At 40.6% G+C, this 17,933-nt stretch overlaps 3 protein-coding genes and 1 pseudogene across 3 annotated transcripts in view; all 4 read left to right on the forward strand.

Moving 5' to 3' along the window:
• Window positions 1-15,540, forward strand: part of LOC127418577 (zinc finger protein 721-like) — a 620,351-nt gene extending 604,811 nt beyond the window's left edge. The window contains exons 8-11 of the mRNA XM_051659200.1: window positions 10,732-10,811; window positions 11,055-11,534; window positions 11,619-11,988; window positions 15,392-15,540. Of these exons, the coding sequence (XP_051515160.1) occupies window positions 10,732-10,811; window positions 11,055-11,534; window positions 11,619-11,935 (877 nt within the window). The 3' untranslated portion in view covers window positions 11,936-11,988; window positions 15,392-15,540. The remainder of the gene's footprint in view (window positions 1-10,731; window positions 10,812-11,054; window positions 11,535-11,618; window positions 11,989-15,391) is intronic.
• LOC127418625 (zinc finger protein 239-like) overlaps window positions 1-17,933 on the forward strand; it is a 197,029-nt gene that overhangs the window by 51,697 nt on the left and 127,399 nt on the right. The window lies entirely within an intron of this gene.
• LOC127418597 (zinc finger protein 501-like) overlaps window positions 1-17,933 on the forward strand; it is a 113,053-nt gene that overhangs the window by 30,477 nt on the left and 64,643 nt on the right. The gene's annotated exons all lie outside the window — the stretch shown is intronic.
• LOC127418578 (zinc finger protein ZFP2-like) overlaps window positions 1-17,933 on the forward strand; it is a 51,471-nt pseudogene that overhangs the window by 5,488 nt on the left and 28,050 nt on the right.

The following is a 17,933-nucleotide window of genomic DNA, read 5'->3' on the forward strand; positions in this document are numbered from 1 at the left end:
TACATGCTCACACAAAGGATGTCTTTTATAAAGTTGACGGATTGAGTAAGTCATGGTATATACTTTTATGCGGCCTCTGAGTGAATTGACTCGACCATCCGGGGAACCAGGATGTCGGTGTTGGCTCCGCCTAAAGGCTGGAGCTTGTGCCATTTTTCGGGACACTGGAATGATTACGTCATCCGCTGAACTCATAACAGCTGGCTCACTGAACATTCGTTTATCTATCCGTAAAACTGAACGGTTTTATATCAGCTGAAATTTGTTTTGTGGAGGATCACACCTTTAAAACAGTTCTGTGAATGAATCTACATGTTCTTTGTGTTCATTCTTCCTTTTGGCTGGGGGTTATTTTACAAAGTATTTTCTGTTATGTAACTTGCTTCACAAATTTGTGAGACAAAATTGAGCAATCTGATGGCAAAGTTGTCGTGCGGGCTCGTGGGAGTTCATGGACCTTTTGTATTGAAAGGGATTGTCGCTGGTTGGCGCTGTTTTAGCTGAAATTCAGGGGCAAAGGTTGATTTTGGCTAATATTTATGTGCCTAACACTGATGATCAGGGCTTTTTTATAGATCTTGAAGGGATGTTGCAAACCGCTGGCACCCCTCATGATATAATATTGGGAGGAGACTTTAATGTTTTGATGGACTCCTTGCTTGATCATAGTGAAGCAAAAGTGTGTAAACCCCCTAGAGCAACACTGACGCATCACAGGATGTGTAAAAATCTTGGTCGTACAGATATTACTGCAGAAAGAGTCTTTTGAACCCATCTGGTAGAGACTATATATTTTTTCATCAGTCCATAAGATTTATTCTAGAATAGATTTTTTTTTTTTTATATATATATCCATGTCCCTCATTTCATCTGTTGTGGATTGCTCAATTGGAAATATCTTAGTCTCAGATCATGCCCTGGTGAGTTTAGAGGTATTGCCACATACGGAGAAAAAGAAATCATGTAGTTGGCGCCTTAATGTGTCCCTTTTGCAAAATCCTGAATTCCAACAAATGTTAAAGACTGAAATCAATGTTTATATGGAGACCAATTGGTCCTCAGTATCCACTGTGGGCGTGGCATGGGAGGCGGTTCTTTGGGCCGGATCATACAGTATGCCTCATTCATCAAAAAATCCAAAGCATGAGAACTCGTGGAGTTGGAAGGAATATTAAAAATGCCGAAGCAGAGCTGAAGCGCCGTTTGTCATCCGAAGGCCTCAGAGAATTGACTCGATTGAAATACAGATATAATACTATTTTGTCACGGAAAGTGGAGTTTTGGCTATTCAGGGCAAAACAGTCATACTTTGAGTTGGGGGACAAAGCAGGAAAACTTTTGGCTAGATATATAAAGCAGAGAGAGTCTTTTTCTACCATTCCCTCAGTGAAATCTGCTGGTGGTGAAATATTTACCTCAGCCATTGATATTAATAATGCTTTTAAAGAATTCTACTTTGATCTCTATAGTTCCACGTCTTCGTCTACTGATGAAGATATTAGAAACTTTGTGGAACCATTAGATCTGACAGCGTACTGCCCAGAAACGGCTTTCCAGCTGGGTGCATTCCAGTGGCCCAAACAGGGCATTAAGTATTTGGGTATTTTATTTCCAGCAAATTTGTCGAATTTGAGTTAATTTTGATCCCTTAATAAAAAGGTTTTCGAATGACGTGGACAGCTGGGCTTCATTACAAAGTCCTTCATTTGGAATGGTATGCATGCCAGGTTAAATTTCAATAAGTTACATAGGTCGATTGAAAAAGGTGGGTTAGGCCTACCCAAGATTTTGTTTTTTTATAATGCATTCGGTCTCAGACATTTGGCTCATCAGTCGCTTCCACCTGAGAGAGCCCCTCCCAGGTTTTTGTACTGAAAAGGAAGCTCTTGCCCCTATCTCGCCTCTGCATAGCCTTTCGATCAAATTAATCTTGAATTTTGGCCCACTCTTCTTTGCAGAACTGCTTAAATTCAGCAACATTGGAGGGGTTTTGAGCATAAACTGCCCATTTAAGGCCCTGCCGCAGCATCTCAGTCGGGTTCAAGTCAGGACATTGACTAGGTCATTCCAAAACTTTAATTTAGTTTCTTTTGAACCATTCAGAGGTGGACTTACTCCTATGCTTTGGATCATTGTCTTGCTGCATAATTCAGTTACGCTTGAGCTTCAACTCACGGACTGATGACTGGATGTTCTCCTTTAGGATTTTCTGGTAGAGAGCAGAATTCATGTTTCCATCAATTATTGCAAGTTACCCTGTCCCTGAAGCAGCAAGGTGTCCCCACACCATTACACTACCACCACCATGCTGGTATGATGTTCTTTTTGTGGAATTCTGTTTGATTTATGCCAGATGTAACGGTACCCCTGTCTTCCAAACAGTTCCACTATCGACTCATCAGTCCACAGAACATTCTCCCAAAAGGTTTGAGGATCATCATGGTGTTTTGTGGCAAAATTCAAATTAGCCTTAATGTACTTCTGGGTTAGCAGTAGTTTTCGCCTCGCTACCCTTTTATGGATTGCATTTTTGGCCAGTGTCTTTCTGATAGTGGAGTCATGAATGCTGGCGCATAAATCCATAAATGATGGCGCCATGGATGGCCGCCTCATTGTGGAGCGCTCCTATTCTTTTGTTGTTTTTGTTTGTTTGTCCTGTGTTTAGTAATGTTTTTCCAATCAGTTTTATCAGGGATGAACTGCTGAACATTCGACAGCATATACCAGACAATCTGTCCCCGGTTTTTGAATGTTCGGACACTTTGCTGGACATTTAAGTTGGAGGAGCAGCTCTGCTGTTCAAGAGACGCAGGCGAGGGAGACGAGCAGGCGCGCTGTTCGGGCTCCATCGGCGTGGCTTTCAAACAGCGCTGCCAAGCATTCATCTAGCTAATCTCAGCTCTCTGCCTAACAAAACAGACAAACTACATCTCACCTGTACAAACAAGGACTTTTCAAACTCTGCTGCCTTGTGCTTCACAGAAACCTGGCTGAGCGAAGCCATTCAGGACAACACATTACATCTGCCAGGCTTTCAGCTGTTCAGAGCGGACCGCATCGCGGATTTAACGGGGAAAATGAGAGGTGCTGTCCTAATGTGAAAGAGCTCTTTATTAACTGTAAGCCTTTCTACTCGCCACGGGAGTTTTTCTCATTTATTCTGGTGAGTGTTTATATCGCACCAAACGTGTGTGTGAATGCCGCGCTGCAACAGCTGGCTGATCAAATCACAGACACAGAACAACAATACCCGGACTCAGTTATTATTATTCTCTGGGATTTTAACAAAGCAAATCTCACACGTGAACTTCCCAAATACAAACAGCACATTACATGCCCAACCAGAGACAGAAATATAATGGATCATTGCTACACAACAATAAAGGATGTATATCGCTCTGTCCCTGGAGCAGCTTTGGGACTCTCTGATCACTGTCTGGTTCATCTTCTTCCAACCTACAGACAGAAACTAAAATCTGCTAAGCCTGTAGTAAGGACTGTACAAGATGGACCAATGAATCAGAGCTGGAACTACAAGCCTGCTTTGACTGCACTGATTGGAGTGTTTTTGAGGTTGCAGCCACCGACCTGGATGAGCTCACATATACTGTGACATCATATATCAGTTAATGTGAGGACATGTGCATTCCTACTAGGACTTATTTAACATTTAACAATGACAAACCATGGTTCACAGCAGAACTCGGGCAGCTTCGTCAGGCCAAAGAGGATGCTTACAGAGGTGGGGATAAATTATTGTACAATCAGGCCAGGAACACACTGAATAAGGAAATCAGAGTGGCTAAAAAAGATACTCTGAGAAGCTAATGACCCTGCATCAGTGTGGAGTGTCATGAAACAAATGATGAATTACAGGACTCCTGCCCCCAACCCTGTGGTGGACCAACAACTGGCTGATGACCTGAATGTGTTCTACTGTAGATTTGAATGGCCCAATCTCATACCCCACACCCACTCTGATCTTCACTTCACACAAACACCAACACCTCCTTCAACCCCCCTCTTGCTACTCAACCTTCACTTAAGATCTATGAAGAGGAAGTGTACCGTATCTTCCGACAAGGAAAGCACAGGGCCCAGATGGAATTTCACCCACGTGTTTTAGATCCTGTGCTAACCACCTGGCCCCCAACTTTACACTGATTTCCAATAGATCACTGGAGCAGTGTGAAGTCCCATGCTGCTTCAAATGCTCAATCATCATTCCTGTCCCAAAGAAACCAAAAATCACAGGACTTAATGACTACAGACCTGTTGCCCTGATGTCTTTGGTCATGAAATCATTTGAGAGACTGGTGTTTGCCCACCTGAAGAACATCACTGGACCCTTTCTAGATCCCCTTTAATTTGCTTATTGCTTATGCCCACTACCTTTTTAAACTGTTGCCTTCTGGCCGATGCTTCAGAGCTCTGAGCACCAGAACCGTCAGGCACAGGAACAGTTTTTTCCCTCAGGCTATCCATCTCATGAACAGTTAAAACTGCCCCATTGAGCAATAATTATGTGCAATACACAGTCTAATCTTTTTTTATACTTATCCAAAACATCCGACCTCTTTTGCCATTTTATTTCATTTGCACTGTATATAACAGATTTGTATTTAGATTTGCACTATGTATGTATGTATGTATGTATATATGTAATGTATGTGTGTGTGTCTGTGTGTGTGTGTGTGTGTGTGTGTGTATGTATGCAGTTCCTTGGATGTTGTCCTTGGCTTTTTTGTGACTTCCTGTATGAGTCATCGCTGTGCTTTTGGAGGAATTTTGGAAGGTTCACTACTGTGCCAAGTTTTCCCCATTTGGAGATAATGGCTCTTACTGTGGTACTTTGGAGTCTCAGAGCCTTTGAAATAGCTTTGTAACCCTTCCCAGACTGAAGTATTTCAATCACCTTTTTCCTCATCATTTCTGGAATTTCTTTTGACCTTAGAATTGCAAGGTTCCCACGGATCCTTAAAGTCATAATGTCTTAAATTCACTTTTCCATAATTTATGGTCATAAAGTCTTAAATATCTTAAATGATTCAACAAAAGTCTCAATTAAATTTGGGGGTGGAAGACAGGAATCATGATATGACCTAATGTGATTATCTAACTTCAAAAGAATACCATTTAATTAAATAAATGCATGCGCTGTGACATCCTACAAAGTGAAAACATGGCACTGTATTTTCTCCAAGCATGCGGGGGCTTGTTAGTGTTTCTGTTTTCAGCTGTTGTAGAGCAGTTCACAATCATTAAGCCATATCGGAAATTTACGCCAAGCAATTACTAATGATCAACTGTTGATGATGATGATATAGTGTTGAAGATATATGACAGTGTTCACTTTTAATTGTTTAAATTGTAATATGTTGTAGATTATTGGAGTGCACATTTTATTTCCCTTATCTGTTTGAATGAGCAGCTAGAAACAGGGAAGCGCTTACATTTCAAAATAAGAGTCCCTGGTGTATTTCAGCCTTTAAAATTTAAAGTTCTGTGTTATGTATCAAAAATCTTTTTTTTTTTCTTATTAGTATTTTGGTTGCACTATAAACTGCATATAGAATTTAATTACATTTTGATTCTTGTAGCCTCTGTCTGGCCCTCCCCATTACAGGAAGGAAAGAACATTTAATATAGGCTACCAATTTTAATAACTATTGGTAGATTAATTGCCGTTCAACACATCATCATATCAGCAAAATAATTTTTTTTTCAACATCTAAATTGTATTTATTTATGTAATGGTATATTTTAATGTGATATAATTGTATTTTAATCTCTTTTTTTATTCCATTTTTCTCCCAATTTGGAATGCCCAATTCCCACTACTTAGTAAGTCCTCGTGGTGGCGCAGTTACTCACGTCATTTCAGGTGGTGGAGGACAAGTCTCAGTTGCCTCCGCTTCTGAGACAGTTAATCCACGCATTTTATCACGTGGCTCGCTGTGCATGACACCGCGGAGACTCGTAGCATGGGAGGCTCATGCTATTCTCCGCGACCCACGCACAACTTGCCACGTGCCCCACTGAGAGCGAGAACCCCTTATCGCAACCATGAGGAGGTTACCCCCATATGACTCTACCCTCCCTAGCAACCTTGCCAGTTTGGTTGCTTTGGACACCTGGCTGGAGTCACTCGGCATGCCCTGGATTTGAGCTTGTGACTCCATTGGTGATAGTCAGTGTCAGTACTCGCTGAGCTACCCAGGCTCCCACATGCGAGTATTTTTAACTTTTTAGATTGTGATTTTAGATTGTGAACTCACCTCTGTTGTTCAACCTCCCGATGCTGGTCTCACTCAGGAAGTGTCCTCAAAGGCTCCGGCAGTTCCCCACATTTCTGGACGCTCAGAGGCCCATATCCTTCCTCCAACTCCTTTCTCAATCCCTTCGATCTGCCTCCATGTTTCGATTTGGCAATCCAAGTAGATCAACATCTAGACCTATGCCGTTGCTGCCACACTCTACCAACCCGAGCGGCTACCATCTTTCCCAGTCCACAGCTTCAGCCAGGTCACAGGAATCACTGCCCGATGCAGAGCCCATATGGTTGGGTTAAACTCTGATCTCTCATAAGGAGAAACAGCGACACCTCCTTCAAGGATTTTGCTTTCATTGTGCCCGGTCTGGTCATTTTTCTGCTTGCTGTCCAGTAAAAGACACCGCACGTCAGTAGGCGGGGGTAACTGGTGAGCGCGACGCCATTTAACAAAGCCCCTGGATTACACACATTTCTCCCAGCCCAGCAGCAGTCTGGATCAACCAGTCACACAGTCTCCTCATTGGTAGATTCTGGAGCCAAAGGGAACTTTATGGACATCGACTTGGCTTCCGAATGGCGGGTTCCTATTGACCAGTTGGATGAACCTGTCACTGCCCACACCTTCAGTGGCATGCCCCTGCCTGTCATCACCTGTTCCAACAAGCCAGTCACCTTCATCTCAGAAAATCATACAGAGCAGTTGTCCTTTTACCTGATCCAATCTCCATTGGCACCGGTAGTGTCGGGGCATCCTTGGTTGGTAACACACAACCCACACATAGACTGGTCAACCAACACTGTTCTTGCTTGGAGTCTTTACTGTCTTAACTCTGCTGTCTCCCCTGTCCAGTCTTGTTTCATTGCAGGATGAACCAGCGGATATATCCAGTGTACCGTTGATACACGTGACACACGTGATCCTTCCTCCTCATCACCAGTACGATTGTGCTATTGAATTGCTTCCTGGTACTTCACCTCCCCAGGGGTGGCTGTAATCATTCTTGGCTCCTGAGAGGGAGGCCATAAACAGGTATATCGGTGATTCTCTGGCAGCTGGTCTCATCTACCCTTCCTCATCGCCAGCAGGGGCGGGGTTCTTTTTTGTGGAGAAGGATGGTTCCCGTAGACCCTTTATATATATATATATTATTGGGGGCTGAATGACATCACTGTGAAGAATCGTTATCCTTTGCTGTTGATGTCCTCAGCTTTTGAACTCTTGCTAGGAGCGTCCGTCTTTACGAAGTTGTACCTACGCAATGCTTATCACCTTGTTCGGATCAGGAAGGGGGGTGAGTGGAAGATGGCTTTTAGGGGGCACTTTGAATATTTGGTCATGCCTTTCAGATTGGTCAACGCCCCCGCCGTCTTCCAGGGGCTCGTAAATAACTTGCTCAGCGATATTGTTGATCATTTTGTGTTTATCTAGATGATATTCTGATCTTCTCCCAGAATATCCAGGACCATGTTCAGCATGTCAGGCAGGTGCTTCAACGACTGTTAGAGAATCAGCTGTTCATCAAGGTGGAGAAGTATGCTTTTTATGCACAGTCGGTTCCGTTACGATTTCGTCCGAGGGAGTGCACATGGACCCTGCCAAGGTCAGAGCCAACTTCGATTGGCCAACCACAGATTCTCACAAGGCTTTGCAGAGGTTTCTGATGTTTGCTCATTTTTATCGTAGGCTTATTCGGAATTACAGCCTATTCGCTGCGCCTGTGACGGATCTCACCTCCACCTGCACTGATTTTTGTTGGTCCCCGTGGCCCGAGGCTGTGTTTTCTTTTCACACCACACTACGTTCATCTCTAGGAGACAGAATGCGTCTCCTTCCTGAGCGGTATGATGACTGCGAAGGTCCCATGGTGTTTATACTTGCATACTATTGTTTGTACAGATGAACGTGATACCTTCAGGCATTTGGAAATTGCTCCCAAGGATGAACCACACTTGTGGAGGTCCACAATTTTTTTTCTGAGGTCTTGGCTGATTTCTTTTGATTTTCCCATGATGTCAAGCAAAGAGGCACTGAGTTTGAAGGTAGGTTTTAAAATACATCCACAGGTACATCTCCAATTCAGTACACCTCCTATCAGAAGCTAATTGTCTAAAGTCTTGACATAATTTTCAATGTATCTATCAATGTACAGTGTATCTAAACACATGACCTACAGGAATTGTGATATAGTCAATTTAATGTGAAACAATCCGTCTGTAAACAATTGATGGAAAAAATAACTTGTGTCATACACAAAGTAGATATCCTAAATGACTTGCCAAATCTATAGTTTGCTAATATTAAATCTGTGGAGTGGTTAAAAAATGTCTCTTAATGACTTCAACCTAAGTGTATGTAAACTTCTGACTTCAATTGTATTTAGCAGTACAATACTGTGGGTACCTTGGACCATACCTCTAAAATAACATTGGAAGCTTATCCTCAGTCAGTGTAGGTGTATGTGTCTAAAGTGGATGTTGAGTGTATATTGTTTGCAGGCAATTAGTTAAATCTCTTGAAGCATCGCTCTCTTGCAGTTGTGTGCTCGTGCTCTACTCGTTCGTCTGTGTCTTGTGCATGCTTTCTAAGCCTCTTATATAGTCAGTGTATGTGATACAATTTCTAACATCTTTGCAAAAAGCATCATACTTTTGCACAAAGCATTACATATAGCACAAGTCTCTCTGACATATGTCCTTTTACCTAATATTGGTTTCTTCCTTTCTTCATGCGCACATCATTCAACACAGGATGTGGCTAGATTGCTTTTAGTTTTCACTGTCACACAAAAGCATTCCTTCCAAAGTATATCTTATTTTATCCACTTTTGGAGTTTTATACTTCTATGATCCCTTTTCGGTTTGGAGGAGGAAGTTCCAATTATTTTAGAATTTAAACCCCTATGTGACAATGGTTAGAGGAGCACTCCATTTCTCTCAACAGCTAATACACATGCATGTTCTTGAGTTTATTGACAGGTGATGTCTGTATCTGAAAGGTGATTGGCTCTTTTACCTGGAAGGTGGGACTTCCTTTCTATATTCATTGACCATTGGGTGCTTAGAGCTCCTTGGTTGGGCGTTCCAGTTTCTCCCATTCATTTTAATAGATGTGGCCCTTCTCTGCTAAATAATCTCTGAACGGACTCACCATGTTGCCCAAACATGCAAAAAATGTTGCCATGGTGAATATGGGACACTCCAAATTATGTTGGCGCAACATAATTTGATATGTCGCTGTGACCATTTGGTCCAGTCTGTTTACTTAATCACAATGTAACAGTTAGCTGGGGTCTTTATCACATAATTGTCTGTGTGGAAACTTTTAAACCATATGTTACAACTATAGTCTTGCATAGTTTGTTCTCTGCTCTCCCATATAGCCTGTTATAATATTCCTGCAGTCAGTAAGATGAAACCAAACACAAAACACACATTTATATTTATACCATTTCTGAAAGAACAGAGCTTTCTTGTGTTTTATCTTTTTGAGTTTGATGAATGTCAGTCCATTATAATGATGATGTTTTTGTGCTCAGATGTTCATCATGAGAGAGCAGGTGGATGTGATTCACACTGAAGAACAGCAGATGCTGCAGACACCAGTGAAGATTGAAGTGAAGCAGGAGGAGATAAAATTAGAAACCACAGCAGAAGAACAACAGAGTGATGAAGATGATGATGAACAGCAGATGCTGCAGACACCAGTGAAGACTGAAGTGAAGCAGGAGGAGATAAAAGAAGAAAACACAACAGAAGAACAACAGAGTGATGAAGATGATGATGAACAGCAGATGCTGCAGACACCAGTGAAGATTGAAGTGAAGCAGGAGGAGATAAAAGAAACCACAGCAGAGGAACAACAGAGAGATGAAGATGATTTTATTCCTGCAGGTATGTTTCTTCTTTAACATTTTCATGACAATCGACTGTCATGAGAGTTTTATCACTTAAAAGTTCTCTGCTGTTTTTCTTTTAGTTTTTGTGCTCAGTTGTCTTTTAAAAAGGTGCATTTACTGACCCTCATGTTATTGACCACATGTATGACTTTCTGCAACTGTGACACATTTAATCTAAATGACTAAAATCATGAAATGCAGTTATTGGACAGAATTGATGGAATATACAGTATACCTTTTGCACATCAAAAAAATCACAAATAAATACTGAACGTTTGTTGTGTTCTTCCATTTAGAGTTCAATTTTATATATTTTTACATTTGTCCGTCTTAAATTTATTTTTGTCAATTTACCGTGTTCATTTCAGAGCTGATGGAAGTGAAAGAGGAACATGAAGAACTGAATGAATTGCAGGAGAAACATCATGATTTCATAACTGAAGAAAAATCTCAAAGCTCAAAGACAGAACAGAATTTCTCACCAAAAAAGCCTCAAAGAAGAGCAGCCAAAAATACTTTCAACTGCTCTCAGTGTGGAAAGAGTTTAACATGTAAAATCAGTCTCATTAAACACATGAGAATTCACACTGGCGAGAATCCTTACATGTGCCATCAGTGTGGGAAAAATTTTGCAGATGCATGCTATTTCAAGGATCATCTTCACTGTCACTCTGGAGAAAGACCATTTGAATGTGATAAGTGTGGTAAAACATTTGTTCTGGCACAGTACCTAAAAACACACCTGAAAACTCATGAGAAGCCTTACAAGTGTTCTTTTTGTGGAAAGAGTTTTACACGTCTGGACTATGTTAAAGAGCACCAGAAAATACATACCGGTGTGGCGGCTCATATGTGCTTTGAATGTGGGAAGACCTTTATTACAGCCGGCAGCTTGAAACGGCACAAAATAATTCATACTGGAGAGAAACCATACAAGTGCTCACACTGTGGAAAAAGTTTCACTCTGTCAAAAACCCTGAAAACACACGAGAGAACTCATACTGGAGAAAAACCTTACAAGTGCTCACACTGTGAAAAGAGTTTCACACAGTCAAAAAGCCTAAAAGCACATGAGAGAATTCATACTGGAGAGAAACCATACCAATGCTCACACTGTGAAAAGAGTTTCACTAGGTCAAAACACCTGAAAACACACAAGAGAAATCATACTGGAGAGAATCCATACAAGTGTTCACACTGTGGAAAGAGTTTCACTGAGTCATATATCCTGAAAACACACGAGAGAATCCATACTGGAGAGAAACCATACAAGTGCTCACACTGTGAAAAGAGTTTCACTGCGTCAAATGTCCTGAAAAAACACGAGAGAATCCATACCGGAGAGAAACCTTACAAGTGCTCACATTGTGAAAAGAGTTTCACTTGGTTACAAAGCTTTAAAAGACATGAGAGAATCCATACTGGAGAAAAACCATACAAGTGCTCACACTGTGAAAAGAGTTTTACACAGTCAAATAGCCTGAAAACACATGAGAGAGATCATACTGGAGAGAAACCATACAAGTGCTCACACTGTGAAAAGAGTTTCACTAGGTCACAAAACTTAAAAACACACGAGAGAATTCATACTGGAGAGAAACCATACAAGTGCTCACAGTGTGGAAAGAGTTTCACTTGTTCAAAAAACTTGAAAACACACGAGAGAATCCATATTGGAGAGAAACCTTACCAATGCTCTTCATGTGAAAAAAGTTTCATCTCAGCAAGTACTCTATATAAACATGTAAAAAGAAGTCACAGTTAGAGGTCGATCGATATGGATTTTTCAATAGCTGATGCTAAAAAGCTGGAGAGCAGGTTGGTTAATGGCAGATATACAGGTGCATCTCAATAAATTAGAATGTCGTGGAAAAGTTCATTTATTTCAGTAATTCAACTCAAATTGTGAAACTCGTGTATTAAATAAATTAAATGCACACAGACTGAAGTAGTTTAAGTCTTTGGTTCTTTTAATTGTGATGATTTTGGCTCACATTTAACAAAAACCCACCAATTCACTATCTCAAAAAATTAGAATACATCATAAGACCAATAAAAAAAAACATTTTTAGTGAATTGTTGGCCTTCTGGAAAGTATGTTCATTTACTGTATATGTACTCAATACTTGGTAGGGGCTCCTTTTGCTTTAATTACTGCCTCAATTCGGCGTGGCATGGAGGTGATCAGTTTGTGGCACTGCTGAGGTGGTATGGAAGCCCAGGTTTCTTTGACAGTGGCCTTCAGCTCATCTGCATTTTTTGGTCTCTTGTTTCTCATTTTCCTCTTGACAATACCCCATGGATTCTCTATGGGGTTCAGGTCTGGTGAGTTTGCTGGCCAGTCAAGCACACCAACACCATGGTCATTTAACCAACTTTTGGTGCTTTTGGCAGTGTGGGCAGGTGCCAAATCCTGCTGGAAAATGAAATCAGCATCTTTAAAAAGCTGGTCAGCAGAAGGAAGCATGAAGTGCTCCAAAATTTCTTGGTAAACGGGTGCAGTGACTTTGGTTTTCAAAAAACACAATGGACCAACACCAGCAGATGACATTGCACCCCAAATCATCACAGACTGTGGAAACTTAACACTGGACTTCAAGCAACTTGGGCTATGAGCTTCTCCACCCTTCCTCCAGACTCTAGGACCTTGGTTTCCAAATGAAATACAAAACTTGCTCTCATCTGAAAAGAGGACTTTGGACCACTGGGCAACAGTCCAGTTCTTCTCCTTAGCCCAGGTAAGACGCCTCTGACGTTGTCTGTGGTTCAGGAGTGGCTTAACAAGAGGAATATGACAACTGTAGCCAAATTCCTTGACATGTCTGTGTGTGGTGGCTCTTGATGCCTTGACCCCAGCCTCAGTCCAACTTGTGAAGTTCACCCAAATTCTTGAATCGATTTTGCTTGACAGTCCTCATAAGGCCGCGGTTCTCTCGGTTGTGCATCTTTTTCTTCCACACTTTTTCCTTCCACTCAACTTTCTGTTAACATGCTTGGATACAGCACTCTGTGAACAGCCAGCTTCTTTGGCAATGAATGTTTGTGGCTTACCCTCCTTGTGAAGGGTGTCAATGATTGTCTTCTGGACAACTGTCAGCTCAGCAGTCTTCCCCATGATTGTGTAGCCTAGTGAACCAAACTGAGAGACCATTTTGAAGGCTCAGGAAACCTTTGCAGGTGTTTTGAGTTGATTAGCTGATTGGCATGTCACCATATTCTAATTTTTTGAGATAGTGAATTGGTGGGTTTTTGTTAAATGTGAGCCAAAATCATCACAATTAAAAGAACCAAAGACTTAAACTACTTCAGTCTATGTGCATTGAATTTATTTAATACACGAGTTTCACAATTTGAGTTGAATTACTGAAATAAATGAACTTTTCCACGACATTCTAATTTATTGAGATGCACCTGTAAATGCCGGTATACATAATACAATTTAATAACAGCATGTACACAACATTTATTTACTTTGATGTTTTAATTTAAATTTTAACATTATATACAAAACAAACAAAGGATAGTGACAAGGTTATGAATTAGGAAATTACACAGCACACACAAACAAAAGATAAAAAAATGAAATGGGCTGTTATAAGCATACATGCAATAAATTTTAGAAAAGAGATTACTACAGGGAGGACTTTACACAGAAATAACATTCTTAAGGAGGTCCAGAAAGGGCTGCCAGTACACAAAATTTCATAAGTAAAACAAAAACAATGGAAAGTTAAAACTTCTATTTATCGGCCAAGTGAACACGGTTATCGACCGATGCTGATAATTGCAAAATGGCTTATTAATCGGCCTGGCCGATATATCTGTCTGTCAGTAGTCACAGTGAGCAAATATTATCCTCAGGTCCAATAATATCAAATACATTTTTAAAATTCGGATAAACCCAAAGATGGAATTTCTCCCAATAGAGCAGTATCATCTAAGAAAATAACAAACAACATTTGTGAAAAGTCTTTGTATTTATTGAGAGAACTTGTTTACCTTGTGAATGGAAAAATACCCATAAAACAATATCAAGAAAACATCAAAAAGTTTTTCATTTAATACCAAATCCCAGTAAAAATTAATACATATAAGGGCCTATATTCACTAAAATTCTTAAGGCTAAAAATGTCAGCTAATGTAGAAATTTAGGAGCAACTCTTAAAAATGAGATGCGTGTCACTCCTAATTTAAGACTCGTAACATTTCCATCTAAGAGTAATTTGTGAAGCATTTTAACGCTAAAAGTAGCTCCTAAACCCACGACAGCTTAGAAGTCCTCAGGAGGACTTCACTAAGAGTGACTCACAAACGATCCGAAGCATCTGCTTTCATCAATCCACATTAAAAACCTTTTGGGGCCTGGGTAGCTCAGTGGTAAAATACGCTGGCTACCACCCCCTGGAGTTTGCTAGTTCGAATCCCAGGGCGTGCTGAGTGACTCCAGCCAGGTCTCCTAAGCAACCAAATTGGCCCGGTTGCTAGGGAGGGTAGAGTCACATGGGGTAACCTCCTCGTGGTCGCTATAATGTGGTTTGTTCTCGGTGGGGCGCATGGTGAATTGAGCGTGGTTGCCGTGGTGGATGGCGTGAAGCCTCCACACGCGCTATGTCTCCGTGGCAACGCGCTCAACAAGCCACGTGATAAGATGCGCGGGTTGACTGTCTCAGACGCGGAGGCAACTGGGATTCGTCCTCCGCCACCCGGACTGAGGCGAATCACTATGCGACCACGAGGACTTAGAGCGCATTGGGAATTGGGCATTCCAAATTGGGAGAAAAAGGGAAAAAATCCCCCCCCCCCCAAAAAAAATTCAAATTAAAAACAATGTTTTGTAATATAATTATGACAGACCTTTTAAAAAAAGTATCACCTGAATCGCAGTTGAGTTGATGTATTTTAGTAATATAACATTTGAATATTGTAATATTGACATTGACCTTTAAAAAAGGTATCGTCTGAATCGCATGGGTGTTTTTATTATTGCAAAGTTAGTTAGAGATGCAGTTACCTCTCCCACGAACCGAAACAACCCAGTTACACCGGAGATAAAGGTTTTAACAGCTCTGCGCTCCCTGGCCACAGGCAAAATTAAACTGTTTAGTGCAGATGAATTGGGAATTTCTTCCAATAGCAGAATTATCTATCAAACTCTATATGCCCTTTCCAGACTGCACATTGTCTGACAGTTCATAGCGTATGTTTATTTGTTTTCCTGCAGATGCATTTCAGAGAAAAAAAGCTGTGATGGCATTCACAGCCATCGTGGGACTCACCGGTGTAGCTGATACAGTAGATGGGACGCACGCTCGTTTCATTGCACCAACACAGGATGAAGAAGCGTTCATCAACTGAAAAAAAAAATCGATCTATCTATTAATATTATATTTGTTATATAGCTGTACATCCCACTATATGTCTATGAAGAATTTCCTTAAAAATTGTCTACCAATTACTTTGGGTGAATTAAAAGAGCACGCTCATATAACGTGACATCATCCATAGGAACAAGGTCAGCTCTGCCTTACACATACATTAAGATTTCCTAAGTAAAACTTGCTCTCAGCAGTTTTGTGAATAGCTTCTTAGCAAAAACACTTAGCTAACTCTTTGAAGAACTCCTAGTGGTCAGATAAAAATCTTTGTGAATACAGGCCCTGAAGTCAGCACAAAAACTGGCAAATGTGACTTTCGCAGACATTTAACGAACATATATTTTATCCACGATTTATCACCATACTCCGGCGAGTCTGATGCGTTACCGATGAGTACACGCACCAACTGCTACATCACCATAAACATCTCTCATTCAGAAGTTACAAATGTTTTCGTGTTGTTTTCTAATCTGATTTGGTCACAATATTACAAAACGTCTGTGATGATCCCGTCTATATGACTGTAAGAGCTGCTTTTAACCGAGGCAAACACACCTACATTATGCAAGTATACCTGGAGTTTAACTGCTGTTCTGATTTACTTATGTTGTTATGCATTTAAAAACTGTCTCTTTTGGATAGTTAATTTAGTCATAAGTTTACTAATAACTAAAATGTTTTAATTTAAAATATAAAATATTTCCCATATCAACTGTGTAAATATTACTCGTATGTTTACGTTTTAGTCTGGAAGTGTGAATAAAGTCTGCTTCATGATCTTATAAAGTGTTGTTAATTTACTAACAGTGTACAGTACACACATTAAATGTGTACTGTTTATTATTACAATTGTCACCTTTATTGAGTCTGGTGATATGAATTTAACTTTGTCCTATGTGCATTTCCAGTTTACTTTATCTGAATTATGTTATAAATATAATTGACATGCGTACAGATAACTGACTTGTCTTATAAAATGAGGTAAAAACAAGTGTTTTATCGCTGCTGTCCCTTTTCATCGCTAAAATGAGCTGAAATTATACTAATGAAATGAAATAAATTGCCCGATATTCTGAGCTTTTTAGTTATCGGCATCGGCTATACATTTTCCCGTTTGGCCGATTTGTTTCTTGATGGCGCCAAAAATAGCCTGTTTGCATGTGAAGCGACTGAGACATGTAAACGATCAGTCACGGTTGTTACCATCATGCCATCATGTTACTACAATAATAGTCTTATTTAAACGGTCTGCAAATAAGAGCCGCTGCAGACGAGTTTGAGCTCATAATGTTAAAAGTGCTCGCCTGTTTCATTCTCCCCCTCTCTCCTCAACAGTTCCCTGTAAATTTAACTGTCTTGTCTAATGATAAAAAGGCAAATATCAATAAAACTAATATCATAAACCATCTGCAAATATGTGCGTATCTTGTTTAAACAGATGTAATAAACAAACCTCACAAAACTTGAGCAGATCCAGCATCCTGTGGACTGCTAATGTATTTACCTCTAAAGCATGTATTCTTTCACCTTCTCCTCTGCAGTTCCCTGTCACTTTTAACTTTCATTTGTAATGATAAAAGGCAAATATCAATAAAAGTTCTATTATATACTGTTTGCAAATATGCAGTTATCTAATTTAAACAGATGTTATTCACAAACCTCACAAAAATCTTTTTTTGTTTTCTTCCCGTCGAGTGCTCATCTAATAAACTAAAAAGAAACGTTCCTTTTTCAGGACACTGTATTTTAAAGATAATTTTTTAAAAATCCAAATAACTTTACAGATCTTTATTGTAAAGGGTTTAAACAATGTTTCCCATGCTTGTTCAAAGAACCATAAACAACTAATGAACATGCACCTGTGGAAAGGTTGTTAAGACACTAACAGCTTACAGACGGTAGGCAATTAAGGTCACAGTTATAAAAACTTAGGACACTAAAGAGACCTTTCTACTGACTCTGAAAAACACCAAAAGAAAGATGCCCAGGGTCCCTGCTCATCTGTGTAAATGTGCCTTAGGCATGCTGCATGGAGGCATGAGGACTGCAGATGTGGCCAGGGCAATAAATTGTAATGTCCGTACTGTGAGACGCTGAAGACAGCAGGGAGACAGGAAGGACAGCTGATCATGCTCGCAGTGGCAGACCACGTGTAACAACACCTGCACAGGATCAGTACATCTGAATATCACACCTGTGGGACAGGTACAGGATGGCAACAACAACTGCCCGAGTTACACCAGGAACATACAACCCCTCCATCAGTGCTCAGACTGTCCGCAATAGGCTGAGAGAGGCTGGACTGAGGACTTGTAGGCCTGTTGTAAGGCAGGTCCTTACCAGACATCACTGGCAACAATGTCGCCTATGGGCACAAACCCACCTTCG

Source organism: Myxocyprinus asiaticus, chromosome 28 (assembly GCF_019703515.2).
Source record: "Myxocyprinus asiaticus isolate MX2 ecotype Aquarium Trade chromosome 28, UBuf_Myxa_2, whole genome shotgun sequence".
Lineage (NCBI taxonomy): Eukaryota > Metazoa > Chordata > Actinopteri > Cypriniformes > Catostomidae > Myxocyprinus > Myxocyprinus asiaticus.